We start from the raw sequence: 14,814 nt of genomic DNA, 5'->3' as shown, positions 1-14,814 counted from the left end.
CTCAAACAAATTCAGAATAGATGTTTTCCATGTTTAAATGTGATGATGACAGCAGACATAACAATAGAGTCTTTTCTGAGATTTAATTTGGTAGTCAATTAAATGACTGTTTTGATGGCCTTACATTTTTAATCTTGAAGCAGTTGCACAGTTTTACATTAGAAAGTCTAATTATTATGAAAGCAGAAAAAAGCTGAGTATTTGCTTAGAGGTCAGTTAGCATTTTAACATCTGTCTGTCATAGTCTGAATGTGTGTAATGAAGAGATTGTCTGGTGGCTAATGTTCAGAAGCAGATTAATTAAAATAGCTGTACAAAAATGTTCCTCAAATATTTTGCTGAGCGTTAACAAGAAACTTAGTGTCCTTTGGAGCATCTTTCAGCCCATCTGTACACATAGGTGGACCACTACCTTCTTAGGTCACTAGTGGTCTCTGTTGGCAGGCTTTTCTCACAAGAAGAAAACTAGCTTCTAACAATTGAAAACACAAAAATCTGTAGCAAGTGCCAAGTACAATGATTTGGTATTTTAAGGATAAAATTATGAAAAATGACCCTGTCCTTTTGGAATTCCTATCCTCAACCCCACCCCAAGGAGGAGGAGTAACTTTTCTTTGTGTAGCTGATGTTTGCCAGGAGATAGTACAAAGAAGGGAAATGCTGAGATTCGTCTTAAAAAACCTGCCTATTCGATATGGAGACGTTCAAGTCTAGTCCATCCTGCCTAAACTCCACCTATGCCCCTTTCTATGGTATTCTCCTTTGCTAGAAAATTCTGGAGTCCTTGTATTTAGTAGGAAAATACTGATCTCAGGGATAGATACGTCCCTATAGCCTTATTGTTTTGCAATCATTCGTCAGCTTAACATCATGGCAAATAGTTTCTGTGACCTAGATAGCTGAGCCTTGTTGCCTTCCCAGGGAGCTAAACGAGCTCCTGGAGGGTCCAATGAGAGCCCAAGCTGACCCAAGGAAGGAGGTAAACTGTAGACCTGGAACGGAGGGAAGATGGGAGATGGGAACAAGATTTTAACTTTACACACTGGCGAACGGCTGTCTTGGTTCGCCTCAGCTCACTAAGCTGTTCTGCCCCTGAACCCTTCTCCCCGCACATCAGGTCTCCCCCATATCCAACAATCTCACAACACGAAACAGAAGAAGAATGCTCTCTTTCCCTTTATGAAGAGGCTACTTTCTCTCCAGTGTGCCTTCCTCACCTCTTGGAAATGCAAAAATACTGCAAAGCCCAAGTGCAGTCTTCGCTACTCAGAAAGAGTCAGAAAAGACATCCTTGCATTTATTTGGAGCTGTAAGAAGGCAGGAAAGTTTTTAGAGCTGTAAAAATCCTCTGTTTCAGGTGAAGAGCGATGGGTGAGCATTCTCTGTGGCACAGCTTGGGCTTCAAAGCTTCAGCAAACCTCAAATATTAAGAATTTGACAGATATGGCCAGACACTCATTGGTGCTGCTTTTTCCTCCTGCATTGATTTAACTTCTTTTCCTCTTTTAGTTTACACCTTTAATTTTGTGAAGAATCATCTCTTCACTGAAATGCTACAGAAATTTTTCAGTTGCAGTGCTTAAATTAAGAAAGTTTTAGGTTCACTCCTGATAGTTATTTAAGCCCATATTATTTCTAGCTTTAAGGCTGTATCACAGACTTTCCATGTGGCTTCACCTAAGTCATTTAGACAACAAGAAAAATAGAAAAAAAGACTTGGGGAGGTTGGCTCTATGGTTGCTAGTAAGCTTTCATTACCAGGAATTTAAACCGCTTTAACTTCGGTGTAACAAAACAAAATCACCTTCAAGTCACTTGCTGAGCACCAGAACCAAGCAAATTTAGTCGTTCCCGTAAGACGTGCCTTACGCTATGCCAGTTTTTATGATGATGAAGGTGTGAGATGTGATGAAAGCTTTTTCCCCCTCTTGGAGGTTTATAAAGGCTTACTCCCATGTGGATCCTGTTATGTTTAATCGCATATGAGGGCACTCTCCAGTCTTTCCCTTAGTAGAGGTACTTATAGGATTTCTCACTTCTTCCTATGGCCAATTTAAGAAAATAAACAGAAAAATGTTATCTCTAAAGCCTCCATTCCTATTAGAAATCTGTTTGAAATAGGTTGAGAAACTTCTAGGGAGCAATTTGGTCACATGCAACATAACTGCATAAAACTGGTATCTAGGAAAAAATGCAGTGGATTGGTATTGTGTTGTAAAAATGTATTAGCTGTTCTGATTAAGTTACGTATCTTGTAATGCTAAGCATGGTGTGAGTCAGCTCCTGCAGCCTTTGCTTAATCCCTCTTCACATTAGCCTTTTTGCCCCAAAGTCTTTCTCAGCCTGAAATTTTCCCTGCCTTATTAAATGGTTACACAGAATGCAATGTATCTGAACCTGAATGTTTCTGCAGAAACCCTGGTAATTTCTCTACATTCCCCCCTCCCAGCTGATTCATTCAGACAAGTGAAATACCTGCCACACACAGGCAACAAAAACACAGACAGCGGTGAATCTGAAAGGAAGGAGGCCAACAGCCTGGCAGGACAAGCTACTTCCAGCTGCTTCTGCAGTTTTACTTCCCAAAGCCATGGACCTGAAATGATGAAGTGAAATCAGCTTCTTAGTGTTCAGGGGTCTTCAGAGCTTCTGTCTCGTACTCTTCAGATGTTGCAGCCGTGAAATGCAATGTGTGCCTTAAGCTGGTTTAGGAAACTTGTGTGTCACCCGTGCCTGATTTTATCATTACAAATTCACTGCTCAAACCTTCTGCAACACCTGTGACTGAGGGTGTTGTCCAAGGTTTTAGTGTAGGAATAGCTCTTTGAAAACTCATAAGTTTTCAGGCTGACATCCTACGTTGGCAAGCAAGGCAAAATGTCCTTTGAGACCTAGCTGCCTTTTGACAGGTGTGCCTGCTGCCAACAAATGAACACAAGTGCACTGGGATGTGCCCCAGGAAAGCCAGTGCAGGGCAGGAGACGGTTCCTGGCTGCAGCCTGTGCCTGGGATATTCAGCCGGGGCTCTTTCCTCCTGCAGAAGGCTATTCATTAGGCCTCTTCTGTTTAAGGAAAGCGTGCATTTGCCTGGCTGGAAGCACCTGTGTAAGTGTTTGCCATTTTCAACACCTTTCCATCTTTATAAGGGGAAAAAAAAAAGATGTTTCTTATATTGGTCCCTCATGCAGACTGCAAGAAATATGCTCGTGTGTCAGAGAATGTACTCTGTGCTGGGCACCCATTTGCAGTAATGGCCTTCTCCCGTGCAACAGGTTGGTCAGCTACAAAGCAAAATGTTAAATACTAAAACATACCTAGAAAACGTTACAGATATAGCCTTTTGTTTATTGCTCACTCTGGCATAATTTAGATGTATTTGAACCCTATAGCACATACTTTTTGCTCACTGAAATGTTTCCTTTTTGAATGATCAATTTCCATACATCTGTGTACTATTTGTGAGCATTGCAAAAACTTTCCATTCACAAGTTATACATTTTGGGGGTTCAGGGTTTGTTTGGGGTTTTTTTCTGTTTCTGATGGTAGGAGGGCTAGGGGATTTAGGTAGAGACTTCGTGGTTTTCTTCAGCAGAGGCTGAAGTTATCCGAATAATGCACCATGTCTACTTCAAGTCAAACCAATAAAATATATTTTATGATATAAATACATCTGACAAAAATCCAAAGCCAATAAAATCAGCTGTAAATTATGTGAAAAGTTTCAGCTACCCCCTTCCTATCCTACAGGCTTGTTATCTCAGACTTTCACAGCTGCTTTCATAGGTTGCTGTCACGGTGAAGAATGGCTGTACGCCTGAGATTACCAGAGGAGTGTGGATTTACAGAGGCCCACTGAACTTCTAAAATATATGAGTCATCCATGTTTATTAATTAATACTGTGTGGTAGCACTATTGGAGTCAGAGAAAAGCTAGTGGATGTCCCGATATCAACCTTGCAGGTAAAGTAAAAATATCCTGTAGGGCTAAATTTGTTCCCGAGGTAGTTACAGTATAGCAGGGAAAAATTTGGAGTTGGGTTTTCAAAGGTGTTCAACCTTGGTCTTCCTCGCACTCATACTAAACAGTGCTGTGAAATGAAATAGTGTTTTGCAGCTTGTTGCTTTTTGAGTACAGTTAAGGCAGTGTTTAGGTTTTTCAGAATTCCACCATTTCCTACCAAGGGTTTGACTGCCTATCTACAGAGCTGCACTGGCGATGTCGCTACATGCCCTTTTGATCCCAGGGAAATATCACGACGCCAGCACGAGCCGGGAGGCTTCTGTTTGTTCTGATAAGCAAGAGCCGAGAGCAGACGTGTGAGGCTTTGAGGTGCTGAAATAAATACTCGCCGTACTGATGGGATTTTCAGCTAGCGCTAGGAGCACTGCGGCTGAGGGGATTAAGCGCTGAGCTGCGAGTGGGTATTCAGGTTTTGGCCCTGCTCTGACATTAATGTGTAGGCACACAAGCAGCTGAAAAACCTCTGGAGATCAGGAAAGAAGTTACTGTCTCCAGCTGCTTTTCTCCTCTCTGTGCTCTCCGACCATCCTTTGTGTACCATCCTTTGAGATCATCCAGCAAAACTGCTAATAAAATAATTTCTTTGACTATTTCAGTCAAAAAAACCCCACTCTGAGTTCAAGTTGTAGTTCAGGCACACAGTCTGTCCTGTTATCCCCGGTTATGCAGACCAGTTTGTTTCAGCACTGGGGCAGAACAGCTGCTGTCCATACATTGAGCCGATCTTCCAAACAGCAAATGGATATTTTTGGACACAATCCTTTCAACAGTTTGCTAGAAAAATTGACACTGCAAGCCACTGTGAGCTTTTGGATGGAGTAAGGAAGTTACTTCTGTATAATTTCATATTCAGTAGTAGGAGACCATGACACGTTCATTGCTGTTGGGCTTTCTTTCAATGGGATTAGCAACTTGAGGTTGTTTCTCCAGATGTTCAACAAGAAAGGGCTTCTCTGTGCAAATGCAAGGGCAAGAACTGGGTTCTGTTCAGTGGTTGAGTAATGCAGAGGGTTTTATGAGGACAGCTCTCTGAGTAAGGGCAAGAGAGGTTGTATAGCCATATGGCAAACTAATAAGGCATTCTAAATGCAGTGTCTGTATTCAGGTAATGGTATCTAAAATATTTACTTTGACTGAATAATTGCATTAAATATGAGTATTAAAACTATTGAGGTGTGTTACGTGAATAATGGTACAAAATCAGTTACACCGCTGTAACAACTCTAGACCTCGCACTAGAAAATTGCCAGCCCAGCATGGTCAGGCTTTAAGCAGCACTTTGCCTTATAGTATAGAAGTTAGCAGTTGTCTGGTCTAAAGCTCTGAGTCAGAAAGCTGTCCATTATAATTTAGACCCTTTTAGCACATGAGAAAGTAAACGCTAGGAGGTAAATTGATAGTTTACCAAGTCCACATTTATATTCAGGGAGAGGGAAGTTGCTTTCTTTCATTTTGTTCTTAAAACAGCTTCTCCTCTAAATAGAAGATCACTTGTCATCACTGTAGTTTGATTTCTGTTTTCTATTTAAACCATGACCTAGAAGAATTACTGACCTCTGAATTTACTTTTCAAAGAAAAGTGAAAATTAATATTTTCTCATCACAATGCTGGGAAAGCAGTTAATATTTCACTGAAGCATCTCAGTCCAAGGTTCTTGCAATATTATTTTAAAAATCAAATGCATTTTTCATTTAGCTCAATCTGTCATCCATTAAGCCTGATTCAGCAAGGTGAAACTATGATTGTGTTATATACATCAAGTCATTCACACATTTACAATTTGGACAGGTCTAAGCTTTTAACAGCTTATCCAGTGCTAGTCAATCAAAATATTGTTTATACTACGAGCATTGTATATATGTGTGTATATATATATATGAAAATTCTTTTTTTTTTTTTTTTTTGCAAGACCAGGGACTAATATGAGGAAGGAGAATGATACCTGGCAGCCTGGTATCATGCTGAACTTCAGTTAATGACACTGGAATCTATTTTCTTATCTATAAAATCTCAGGCATTACTGTGACAAATCTGTGCCACAGAAGTGTGTTTTGCTACACGACTGGCAGAGTGTGTTGCTTTGCAACCCCTGCCATACACCACAAACTTCTGATTCCCCTTACGGACTTGTAGGGTCTCTGCTGAGATGCAAATAGACTAGAGAGCTCTAGTTAGCCAAGTGGATGACTAATGTCAGGGTTTTCATTCTTGAGAAATGTTTTGGACGTGCCCATCTAAACTTGATCATTCAAAAAAATTGAGGCCAAACCACTATGGCTTTATTTTTTATTTTATTTTCAGTTTGTCATATTAATAACACTGGCACAGGGCATTTTGTAGGAATTAATGACCAGCTCTCATCGGCAACATTTAGCTATGCATGGACAATCTGCTCCTTGCAGCTAATCGATCTTGCAAGGCTCACTTGCAAGTTATTACTTAAATATCCTGATTTGTTAGGCCACTTGGAGAAGGGTCTAATGCGTTCATGTCACTGCACTTTCCCTCTCACCAATTTTGCAAAGTTTCAAAGCAGCCTATGGAAGTCAGCAATGCTTCAAAGTAAGTAATAGCTCTGTAAGCTGCTTAATCAACACTTGGCAGTCTCCCAGGTGGTGGTAGGCAAGTACACCAGGCACTTTTTGATTAGCTTCTTGCTAGGGAAGTGAAACTTAAATCAGTTCATCAGAAAAGAAATGCCACATTGTGCTATTTAGGATTCGTATCAGAGCCACTCCAAGCTCTTCATTTTATGATTTAGTCTGATGAAACATCTTTATGATTAAACCAGTATGCTCCATCAAAAATAATAACAGCTATTCTTTGTGCCAACCATTCCAAGTGATAGACCTCAAATTGACTATTTTGTCATGGACAGCCTTTTCGAACTCACCATTGGGCACCAAATTAAAATGGCCTGAATTTCAGAGACCTGGAGCACTTATAGTTTAACTATGGAGTTAAGTGATACCTATGAATACTAGGCAGATTTTCAGAAACCCCACTTAAAAGTATTTTATCCTATGTACAAAAAGCTCTTTTACAGTAGGAACAAATAGTGAAAATTGGGTTCAGTATTGTTTGCACTTACATTGATATCTTCTTTTATTTCAAACTCATGAATCATATTGTTAGATACTGATCATCTTCCACAAATAGGGTACAGAATTACCAACCAGTTAAGTAAAATTTCAGTTTTGTACTTCTTTTTTTTACAGGTCTTTAGGGAAATATCCATACCATACGAGATACATCCTCTACATCATTTACAATGTAGATCGTCTGACTTCTGTGACAATTGTAGTGGGTAGTTGTATGTATGAATTGATTTGTCAGAAATTACTCTCCATTTCACAAAATTATTTGGAGTATGGTTAAACCCATAGAACAGAGTATGGATATCCCAGGAAGCCACTGCTTCTGAGGTGGATGCAGACCCACTAGGTTTGCTTTCATGTTCAATTTTTTATTAGCCATTCTCCAGTATGATTTCATTTTAAAGCAAGATAACCATTTATTTACTTCCTTGGAATCTTCTTCTTGGTGCAGAGACAGTCTACAGTGATATGGTATTACTAGAAAGATACAGTGCAAAAGCATCAAAAGACAGAGCTCTGAAGAGGACTTATTTAATTTATTATTTGGAAAAAAAAAACTGGAAATATGTATTAAAGACAGCCAAGGAATGCACTGAAGCCCACTTAATGCAGTGCAAAGGTGGATTTGTTTTATGTCATTTTTCAAGAAAGCAAAGCAGATAAACAGTGAAAGCATGAAAGTATATTATTAAGAAAAAATATAGAAACATAATATAAGAAAAAACAATCAGAGGATTTTTAGCTTGGCGAGTTGCTGAAGTTAAATATATGCATTTACTCATTTTCATACAAGATGCAGAAACATTCCTGATTTTACTGCTTGTCCTGTTAAAATTAGCACAGATACCTCAGCTCAGAATGGCAGTGATTTTAAAATGCTCTGTCTTCGTAGTTATCAAAGCCTTGTGTGAATGGTGGTGGATCAGACTTCTGCCACACATGAAGAGTAATCTCCCAGATCAAAAGACTGCATTGCTTCTGAGATCCAGACTTTGAAAAGTCCCCAGTACTTTGGGTGACAGGTTTTCCAAGTGTCTGAGTGAGGGTGAAGAGCCCATGCATTCGTGATGACTGCCAAGAGGAAGAGGCTGTAAAGGTCCCATTGAGACTTCTGGCCTTAGACCCCTTCATCACCCCGCTCAGATGGGCTGTGAGAAGGTGGTTGCTAGAGCTTCATTAACATCACAAGATCATAGGATGATTCACGTTGGCAGGGGCCTGAAGAGTCTCTAGTCCAACCTCCTGCTCAAAGCAGGATGAGCAGTGAGGCTGGACCAGGTTACTGGGCTTGAAGGCGCACTTTTGGGCAGCTCTAGTAAAGTAGTTCTCCATTACATCAAAGAAGTTTGTTCATGGGGAGCTGTGAAGACCTGCAAGATCTACCAATTGCACCACTTCTTCACTTGTCTCTCAGTTCACTCTTGGTGCTGCCAGACTTGCTATTACTTGATTTAGCTTCACTATTTAAAAGCTGTGCTTCCACCTTGCAAACTTCTGCTGCCTTCACTCTGACTGTATGTGATAGTAACTATAGCCCTCAGCCAAAAGAATCTGTAGGATCAGACCCAGTATTAAATCCACATATTTTTCTGAAAAGCCTTTGTTCAGTAGAAATTGTTTGAGGAAAAAGATCTGAAACTCTCGCTCTTACATGCATTCTTTCACTTTTGTTCACATGAATGAACTTTTGCAGGTAGAATCCTTGCATTTAGGTAGATGCATGGGGGTAAAAGATGTAAGTACTCTTCTCATCCTAAATCTGTTATGATAAGAGAGGATGTGTGCAGCAAGGGTGCACACAGAAGAGCTGTTGCCCTTGCTGCAACCTGGCAAGCTCAAATCTTATCATTCTTTGGAAGAACCTACCCACAGCAGGCTGCAGGATGGCTGTCCAAGCTGAGCCTCAGATCAAATTCAAATTTTAAAAGATTACAGATAATCTATTTCAATAACAATCCTAAAGAAAATCAATGTAGAATATTAACTTTCCTTTCAAATTTTTTATTTGTTTTATCTTAGCCAGTTTGCACTGGAACACAGTTGGTTCTCCTGATGTAGTTATTTCTTACAGAAAACCTTATGTTATCTTCTGTATTTCACAGTTCTAGTTCTTCAGAGCTTGGCTAATCCCATCACTTGGAGGATCTGCTCTCTTTCTGTAAAATCACACTATGTTTCTGAATGAGCAGGCAAACTCCAAAAGTCTGCCCTACATGCTGGAGGCCTTCGTTTGGACCGAATGTCTCAGCTCAAAAAGGCTTTTAGACACATTAATCACAATCTTAGTGTGAGATTGGTATTTAACAGCCTTGCTAAATTGGGGAAAGATCTTTTGTCTTCAGCAGGGTTGAGATGTCACCCTGAGAATAAACCTGTACACAGGATACTCTAAATCATATTGCACCTTCTGTCGGTCCCGCGTCATCTTGCGAAGTGGGTGCTTACAACTGAAGCTGACTGAATGCAAATAATACTGCGAAAGCAGGGGAAAAGGGGCTATCATCTGCCTTAAAAATCAGGAGCCTAACTGCCCATTTTCTGATCTAAGGATGCCGTCATCAGCTTAAGGGGAGGAAACAGAGCTTCAAAACACCAGGGCCAGTGGGCAAAAGATTTCTGCTAATCTGCTTAATGTGGGATGAGTTGACCTTGAAGCTTTTAGAACAAGTAAATAAAATGGAAGTGGATAACTCAGTCACTGAATTAGCAAAACAGCTGCATCATTCTGGGAATGTTGTAGGTTACTTCAATACAGTACTTTCATCTCTACCTCACAGAAATCAGATAGTGATCCATCAAATCATTACAATGTTAAAGTTATAAAAGAAAGAGTGAAACTAATATTATACCTACATAGCTCAGTAAAAAAGCCCACAAAGGCTATTTTCTGTTATGAGATATTATATACATCATCTAACCATAACAAATGTGGCTAAATAAAGCAAACCTTCACTACAAGGTGCCTATGCTGATATTCAAAATATGACTTTGGTGCCTGATGTGCAATTTAGGTGCATCGATCCACTAAAGTAACATAAAACATCCTGCCTACCCTCTTAGCATCTATCTATGTGATAGACCGCACACATGTAAATTGTGCCTACACAGATCCCCTGCAGCATGCAAACAAGATCTGAAGTACATCTGAAGATATAGCATGCCAAGTGAAGCTGTGTTACCTGGAGGTGAGACAGAGCTAACTCAGCGTGATGACTTTTATGGCATTGTTGATTCATGCCTGGATTCATGTACTGGATCACAGCACAAGCTTACCTATGTCAGAGATCCACTGGTCAGCTATTCTCCAAACACACGTATTCTGTCAAAAATGTTTATTTAGGTGCCTGCAGTTCTCCTACCAAACCTATTTAGAGACCGTCCTGCTGGGCAGAGAGTACAGGATCGCTTTCATTCATTCATCGCTTTTTATTCTACAGATTAGGGTTTTGCCGCATCTAATTCATGGATGCCAAAATCCTCTATTAGGTTTGGCTCTTCAAGACTGGAGTTGTAAATTGTTAGGCTGCCATCCATAACGATGCAAGAACTGCAAAAACTCCTCTGGAAGGAATGCCTTTCCTTTAATTAAAGGTGCTTCTTTAAATGCCATACATAGTCAAATCCCAAACTGCCAGTCAGAAGTAAGTGTGACCAGTTTTGCAGTATGTCCATTAGAAAGTGATGCGATGGTAATCAGGTGGTAATGTGGTACATTAGACTCGGTATCGTGGCCAGAAGAGGCTCACATGGTAATTGCAATCTAGCATGATGTTACGGTTGGTGACAGTGTTGTTTAGAAAATCCCCAGGGAAAGTGTTGTTTTCACAAAGTGTACTGAGATTCTGCTGTGAAATAATTAGAAAAGCACGACTGACTTTTCATTTCATTTAATATCCTTTCTTATTTATATATGGTTTTCTGAAGAAACTACAGTGGCATTATTTAGTATGTCTTTCTTGCTGAAATTAGCCAACTGGATCCTTGTTTTGAAAAGATCAATTTTTTTTCCCCCAGGAAAGTTGTTTTTATGGAATTCATTACTTTGACAATGTATTTATTTCCAGTCATGACAGAGTTTGTCGCAGCATACAATCAGTGTCAGGATTTGTATTTAATTACCACTTTCCTATGGTAAATACCTTTAAAACCCATCTGATTAATTCTATCCAAATGTAGAATAAGGATGAGATTTACCGTGTTCAACACCTCCATTAATCACAAAGAATCACCTCGCTTGCATATTTGTCCCATAAAATGTTTGCCTTACGTTAAATATTCCAAGTCACACCTCAGTTCAGGAATTCCCCTCCTATTACTTATTTTTATTCACATAACATAAAACTTAAATGGACCAGGTTAGGAATTAATATATAAAATTATTGGGTTTTGAAAAACCCTGACCAGTGAAGGTCACTTTTGCCAGCAAACCAAGGCACTGAAACTGCACCCTGAAAGTGCTGCGTTTATGAATGTATTGAATTCCAGTTAATTGGATCCTTATTCATTTTTCAAATACCAACATTAATGATCCACACTCTAACCTTAATATAACGCTTTTTGTTTGATTTGATTTATTGTTTTAGCTCCAGAAGTGTTCCAGGCCTTTATGGATGGAGGTCCAGGATACTCATACCCTGTAGACTGGTGGTCGCTAGGAATTACAGCATATGAATTACTGAGGGGTTGGGTAAGAATGATGGGTTTTGTTTTATTTAACACATTGACTGACAGAAGTCCCAAAGTTTGCGGTGCCCCTGAGTGCACCCTTCATGATAAAATTTGAGTGGATGAGGCTGCATTCAGGTCAGGAATGCTGTCCTGAGTCCTTTCTAGTTGGGAAAGTTTCACCCTACTCTCAATGACGTTATGGAGGTTTGCCTAAAATGGACATAGAGTTTCGGTGTGCGCTAAGGAAAAGCCTAATGTTTTAATGACTTCTCAACAATGCTGAATTGGAAGCAATGATATTTTCTTCCAAATAAGAGTTGAGTTACTTCAGGCTTTATTATATCTTTGATTCTCTTGGCTAATACCTTAAAAGAGCTAATGTAATATCCTAAGATGTTTGGCCCAGCTACAGAAAATGCTTATCTGCCAGTGCACTTGTTACTTATCTAATCAATTATGTGAATAAGCTTAATGAAAAATCTTCCTGAGCCTGGTCAAATATCACAGAAGATAATGGAAAAATCTTTTCCATTTTGGTTCAAAGTTGGTTGCTTAAGTATTTACTATTCCCTACGGAAAAAAGTAATTTAGATACTATTTCAGGATAATGATGTAGCTAAAGTAGCTGGGTTTTTTAATTTTTAATTCCTATTTTGGAAAGAGGATTTTATTGCATTGCAGTATGCTGTTTTTAAGGAAGAAGTATTTGTTATCATATGACACTAACACAGTCCTGCTACCCTGTCCTGCTAGGCACTTTGTAATGTGAAACAATCCATCCCATAAAGATCTCACAGTTCCATGTAGGATGACAGACAAAGGAAACTAGAAATAAAGAACAATTATTATTCCCATTTTTAGATGGAAAACTACATTTCAGAGTGTCTGCACATCGTTACTTCAATCCAGAAGCTACATTTTTCAAAGGCCTAAAACTTGGCCAAACTATTTTGTATTTCCATAGAAATGGAAAAAGTCATGCTCCTGATACAAAGATCTCTTCTGTGCCAAATCTCAGCCCTGCTCACAAAGCACAGGAGTATTAAAAACGTTTTTAGGGGGAAAAAAAAGTTTTTGCAATTTTTCTCTGCCATCATTCTCAAAAATTGCTAAGTGTTTAAGCTGATATTCTTCCCAAGATGGAAAATTTTAAGGTCTGGCAGTGATAAGCATAATACATTCTCAACCCTAGTCACAGACAGTAGTACTGGCTGCACATATAATAAATTAAAAGGACATCCTGCTGTTTTTATATCAACCCTTCTACCAATGAGTGTCTCCAAGAAAGCAGCACATGAATGATTGTGTAAGGAATCACTGAACTCCCAAGACAAATCACAGAAGATACCTAGTCACTTTAATAAATGAAAAATTATATAGAATGGTACCCATTTGTCAAGAGCCGTACAGTCTTCTCTGAATAAGTCTATCTGACTTCTGTCTACAGACAAAGCAAAACTGAGATTGTATCAAAATTTGTTTAAAATAAAAACATTGCCATCTGTCCGTGCTCCAGTCAACCAAGCCAGCTGCTTATTTTCTCCTGAGGAGCTGCTCTTGCCCACTGAGCAAGCCACACCTTTGTGTGGACTAGGAAAGGGTGTATTTTTTCCGGAATTGTATTTCTAAATTTTTCTAGTCTAGACAAGGCCTAAACTGACAGGAGTGATGACAAGAGAAGTAGTGGCATGTTGAGGAAATGTGCTTAACCCGAGGCACATTGCTGTCTGCAACAACCGTGAGCTCCAAAGCTCCATCTGCTGCAGCAGCCCCGTGCAGATGGCTGCAAAGCAGCAGCTTGCGCCTACAAGGCTGCAAGCTAAACCTGCAGGCAGGCAGCCCCCTCCTCCTCCGCGCTCCCACAGCACTTTGTTCGGTGGCGAGAAGAGAGCCCCACGGCCACAGAGCAGATGAGTGGGCTCTTGGTGCAGCCCACCTGCTCCTGCCACGGCAGTCCTGGGGAAAGAGGAGGGTGTTGCACTGGGCAGAGCCACCCAGAGATATGACTTTCTGCAGTCAGAGCACTGTGCACGCTACTGCATGGGGAAGGCAGGAGGCAGGGAAGGAATGAGCATTAGAAATGAGGAGCATTAGAAATTTCAATCATTTTCCACCTCTGAGCTGTGCATGGCTTATGATGCTGCCTGCCTGAATTCAAGAGGAGTTAAGTAAAAATGAGTTCCTTTTCATTGAGCTGAACTTTTTTTTTTTATTTGCCTCTACTGTTATGAGATGGAAGAGTCTCAGAGGAGGCTCAGGGTGCTTCAGGCATTGCAGCCATTCTCATGCCTTTTTCTCTACTGCCAGGTGGCCAAGACAACGCATTGCTGGAAACAGGGTTGTAGGTACAGGAGTAGGTTGCATCTGGCACAGAGCTGTCTGGACCATTTTTTGATTATCCACAGTACGTTAGCATTTCTTAATATGTTGCAGGCACATTTCACTCCTTAGCCAGTTGTTGATAAAAGACCTAACAACCAAAAAAGTAAATTTATAAAGCTTTGCACCACACGTTGATCTTTTCCCCAAGTCCATGAAATTAAACTGCATGATGCAAACCACGACACATGTCAGTCTGTTCCTAAGCTATAGACAGCTGCTAAAATATTATAATAACTGTATATACCATGCCCTCAACAGAGACAAGGTGAAGGAAAGAGGTAGTAGGTGGGATTCTCGGACTTTGACTTTCAGTGTGATGTGAAGGGTTTGCAACGAATTTTGGTAAAACATCACAAAAACAAGCAAAACAGATTTTTTTTCCTTTTTCAAAAAATAAAACAGAAGGGATCTGACCCTCAGGTGGATTGAATAGCTGAAAAACATGGGAGGTATAGGCGTGAAGGATCTCGGAAGACCAAGCTTATAATGGCCATTTCTTTGAGTATTTATAGTTCAAATTAACTAAGAACAGTATCTGTGCAAATCTCAAAAAATAAAATAAGACTGCAGAATGCTAATGAACTTTAAAATAAGGTAAGTTTTTTAAGGATTTTTCCAGTGAGGAAAAAGGCATGTGCAGAAAC

General features: G+C 39.9%; 1 protein-coding gene across 2 annotated transcripts in view; it reads left to right on the top strand.

The window, feature by feature from the left end:
• STK32B (serine/threonine kinase 32B) overlaps positions 1-14,814 on the top strand; it is a 141,802-nt gene that overhangs the window by 98,247 nt on the left and 28,741 nt on the right. For both annotated transcript variants that reach the window (XM_075150527.1, XM_075150526.1), the window contains one exon: positions 11,704-11,807. In XM_075150527.1, coding sequence (XP_075006628.1) covers positions 11,704-11,807 — 104 coding nt within the window. The remainder of the gene's footprint in view (positions 1-11,703; positions 11,808-14,814) is intronic.

The sequence above is a fragment of the Calonectris borealis genome, chromosome 4 (genome assembly GCF_964195595.1).
Source record: "Calonectris borealis chromosome 4, bCalBor7.hap1.2, whole genome shotgun sequence".
NCBI lineage: Eukaryota > Metazoa > Chordata > Aves > Procellariiformes > Procellariidae > Calonectris > Calonectris borealis.
The sequence above is the reverse complement of the archived record's forward strand: the minus strand, read 5'-3'. Positions and strand labels throughout refer to the sequence as shown.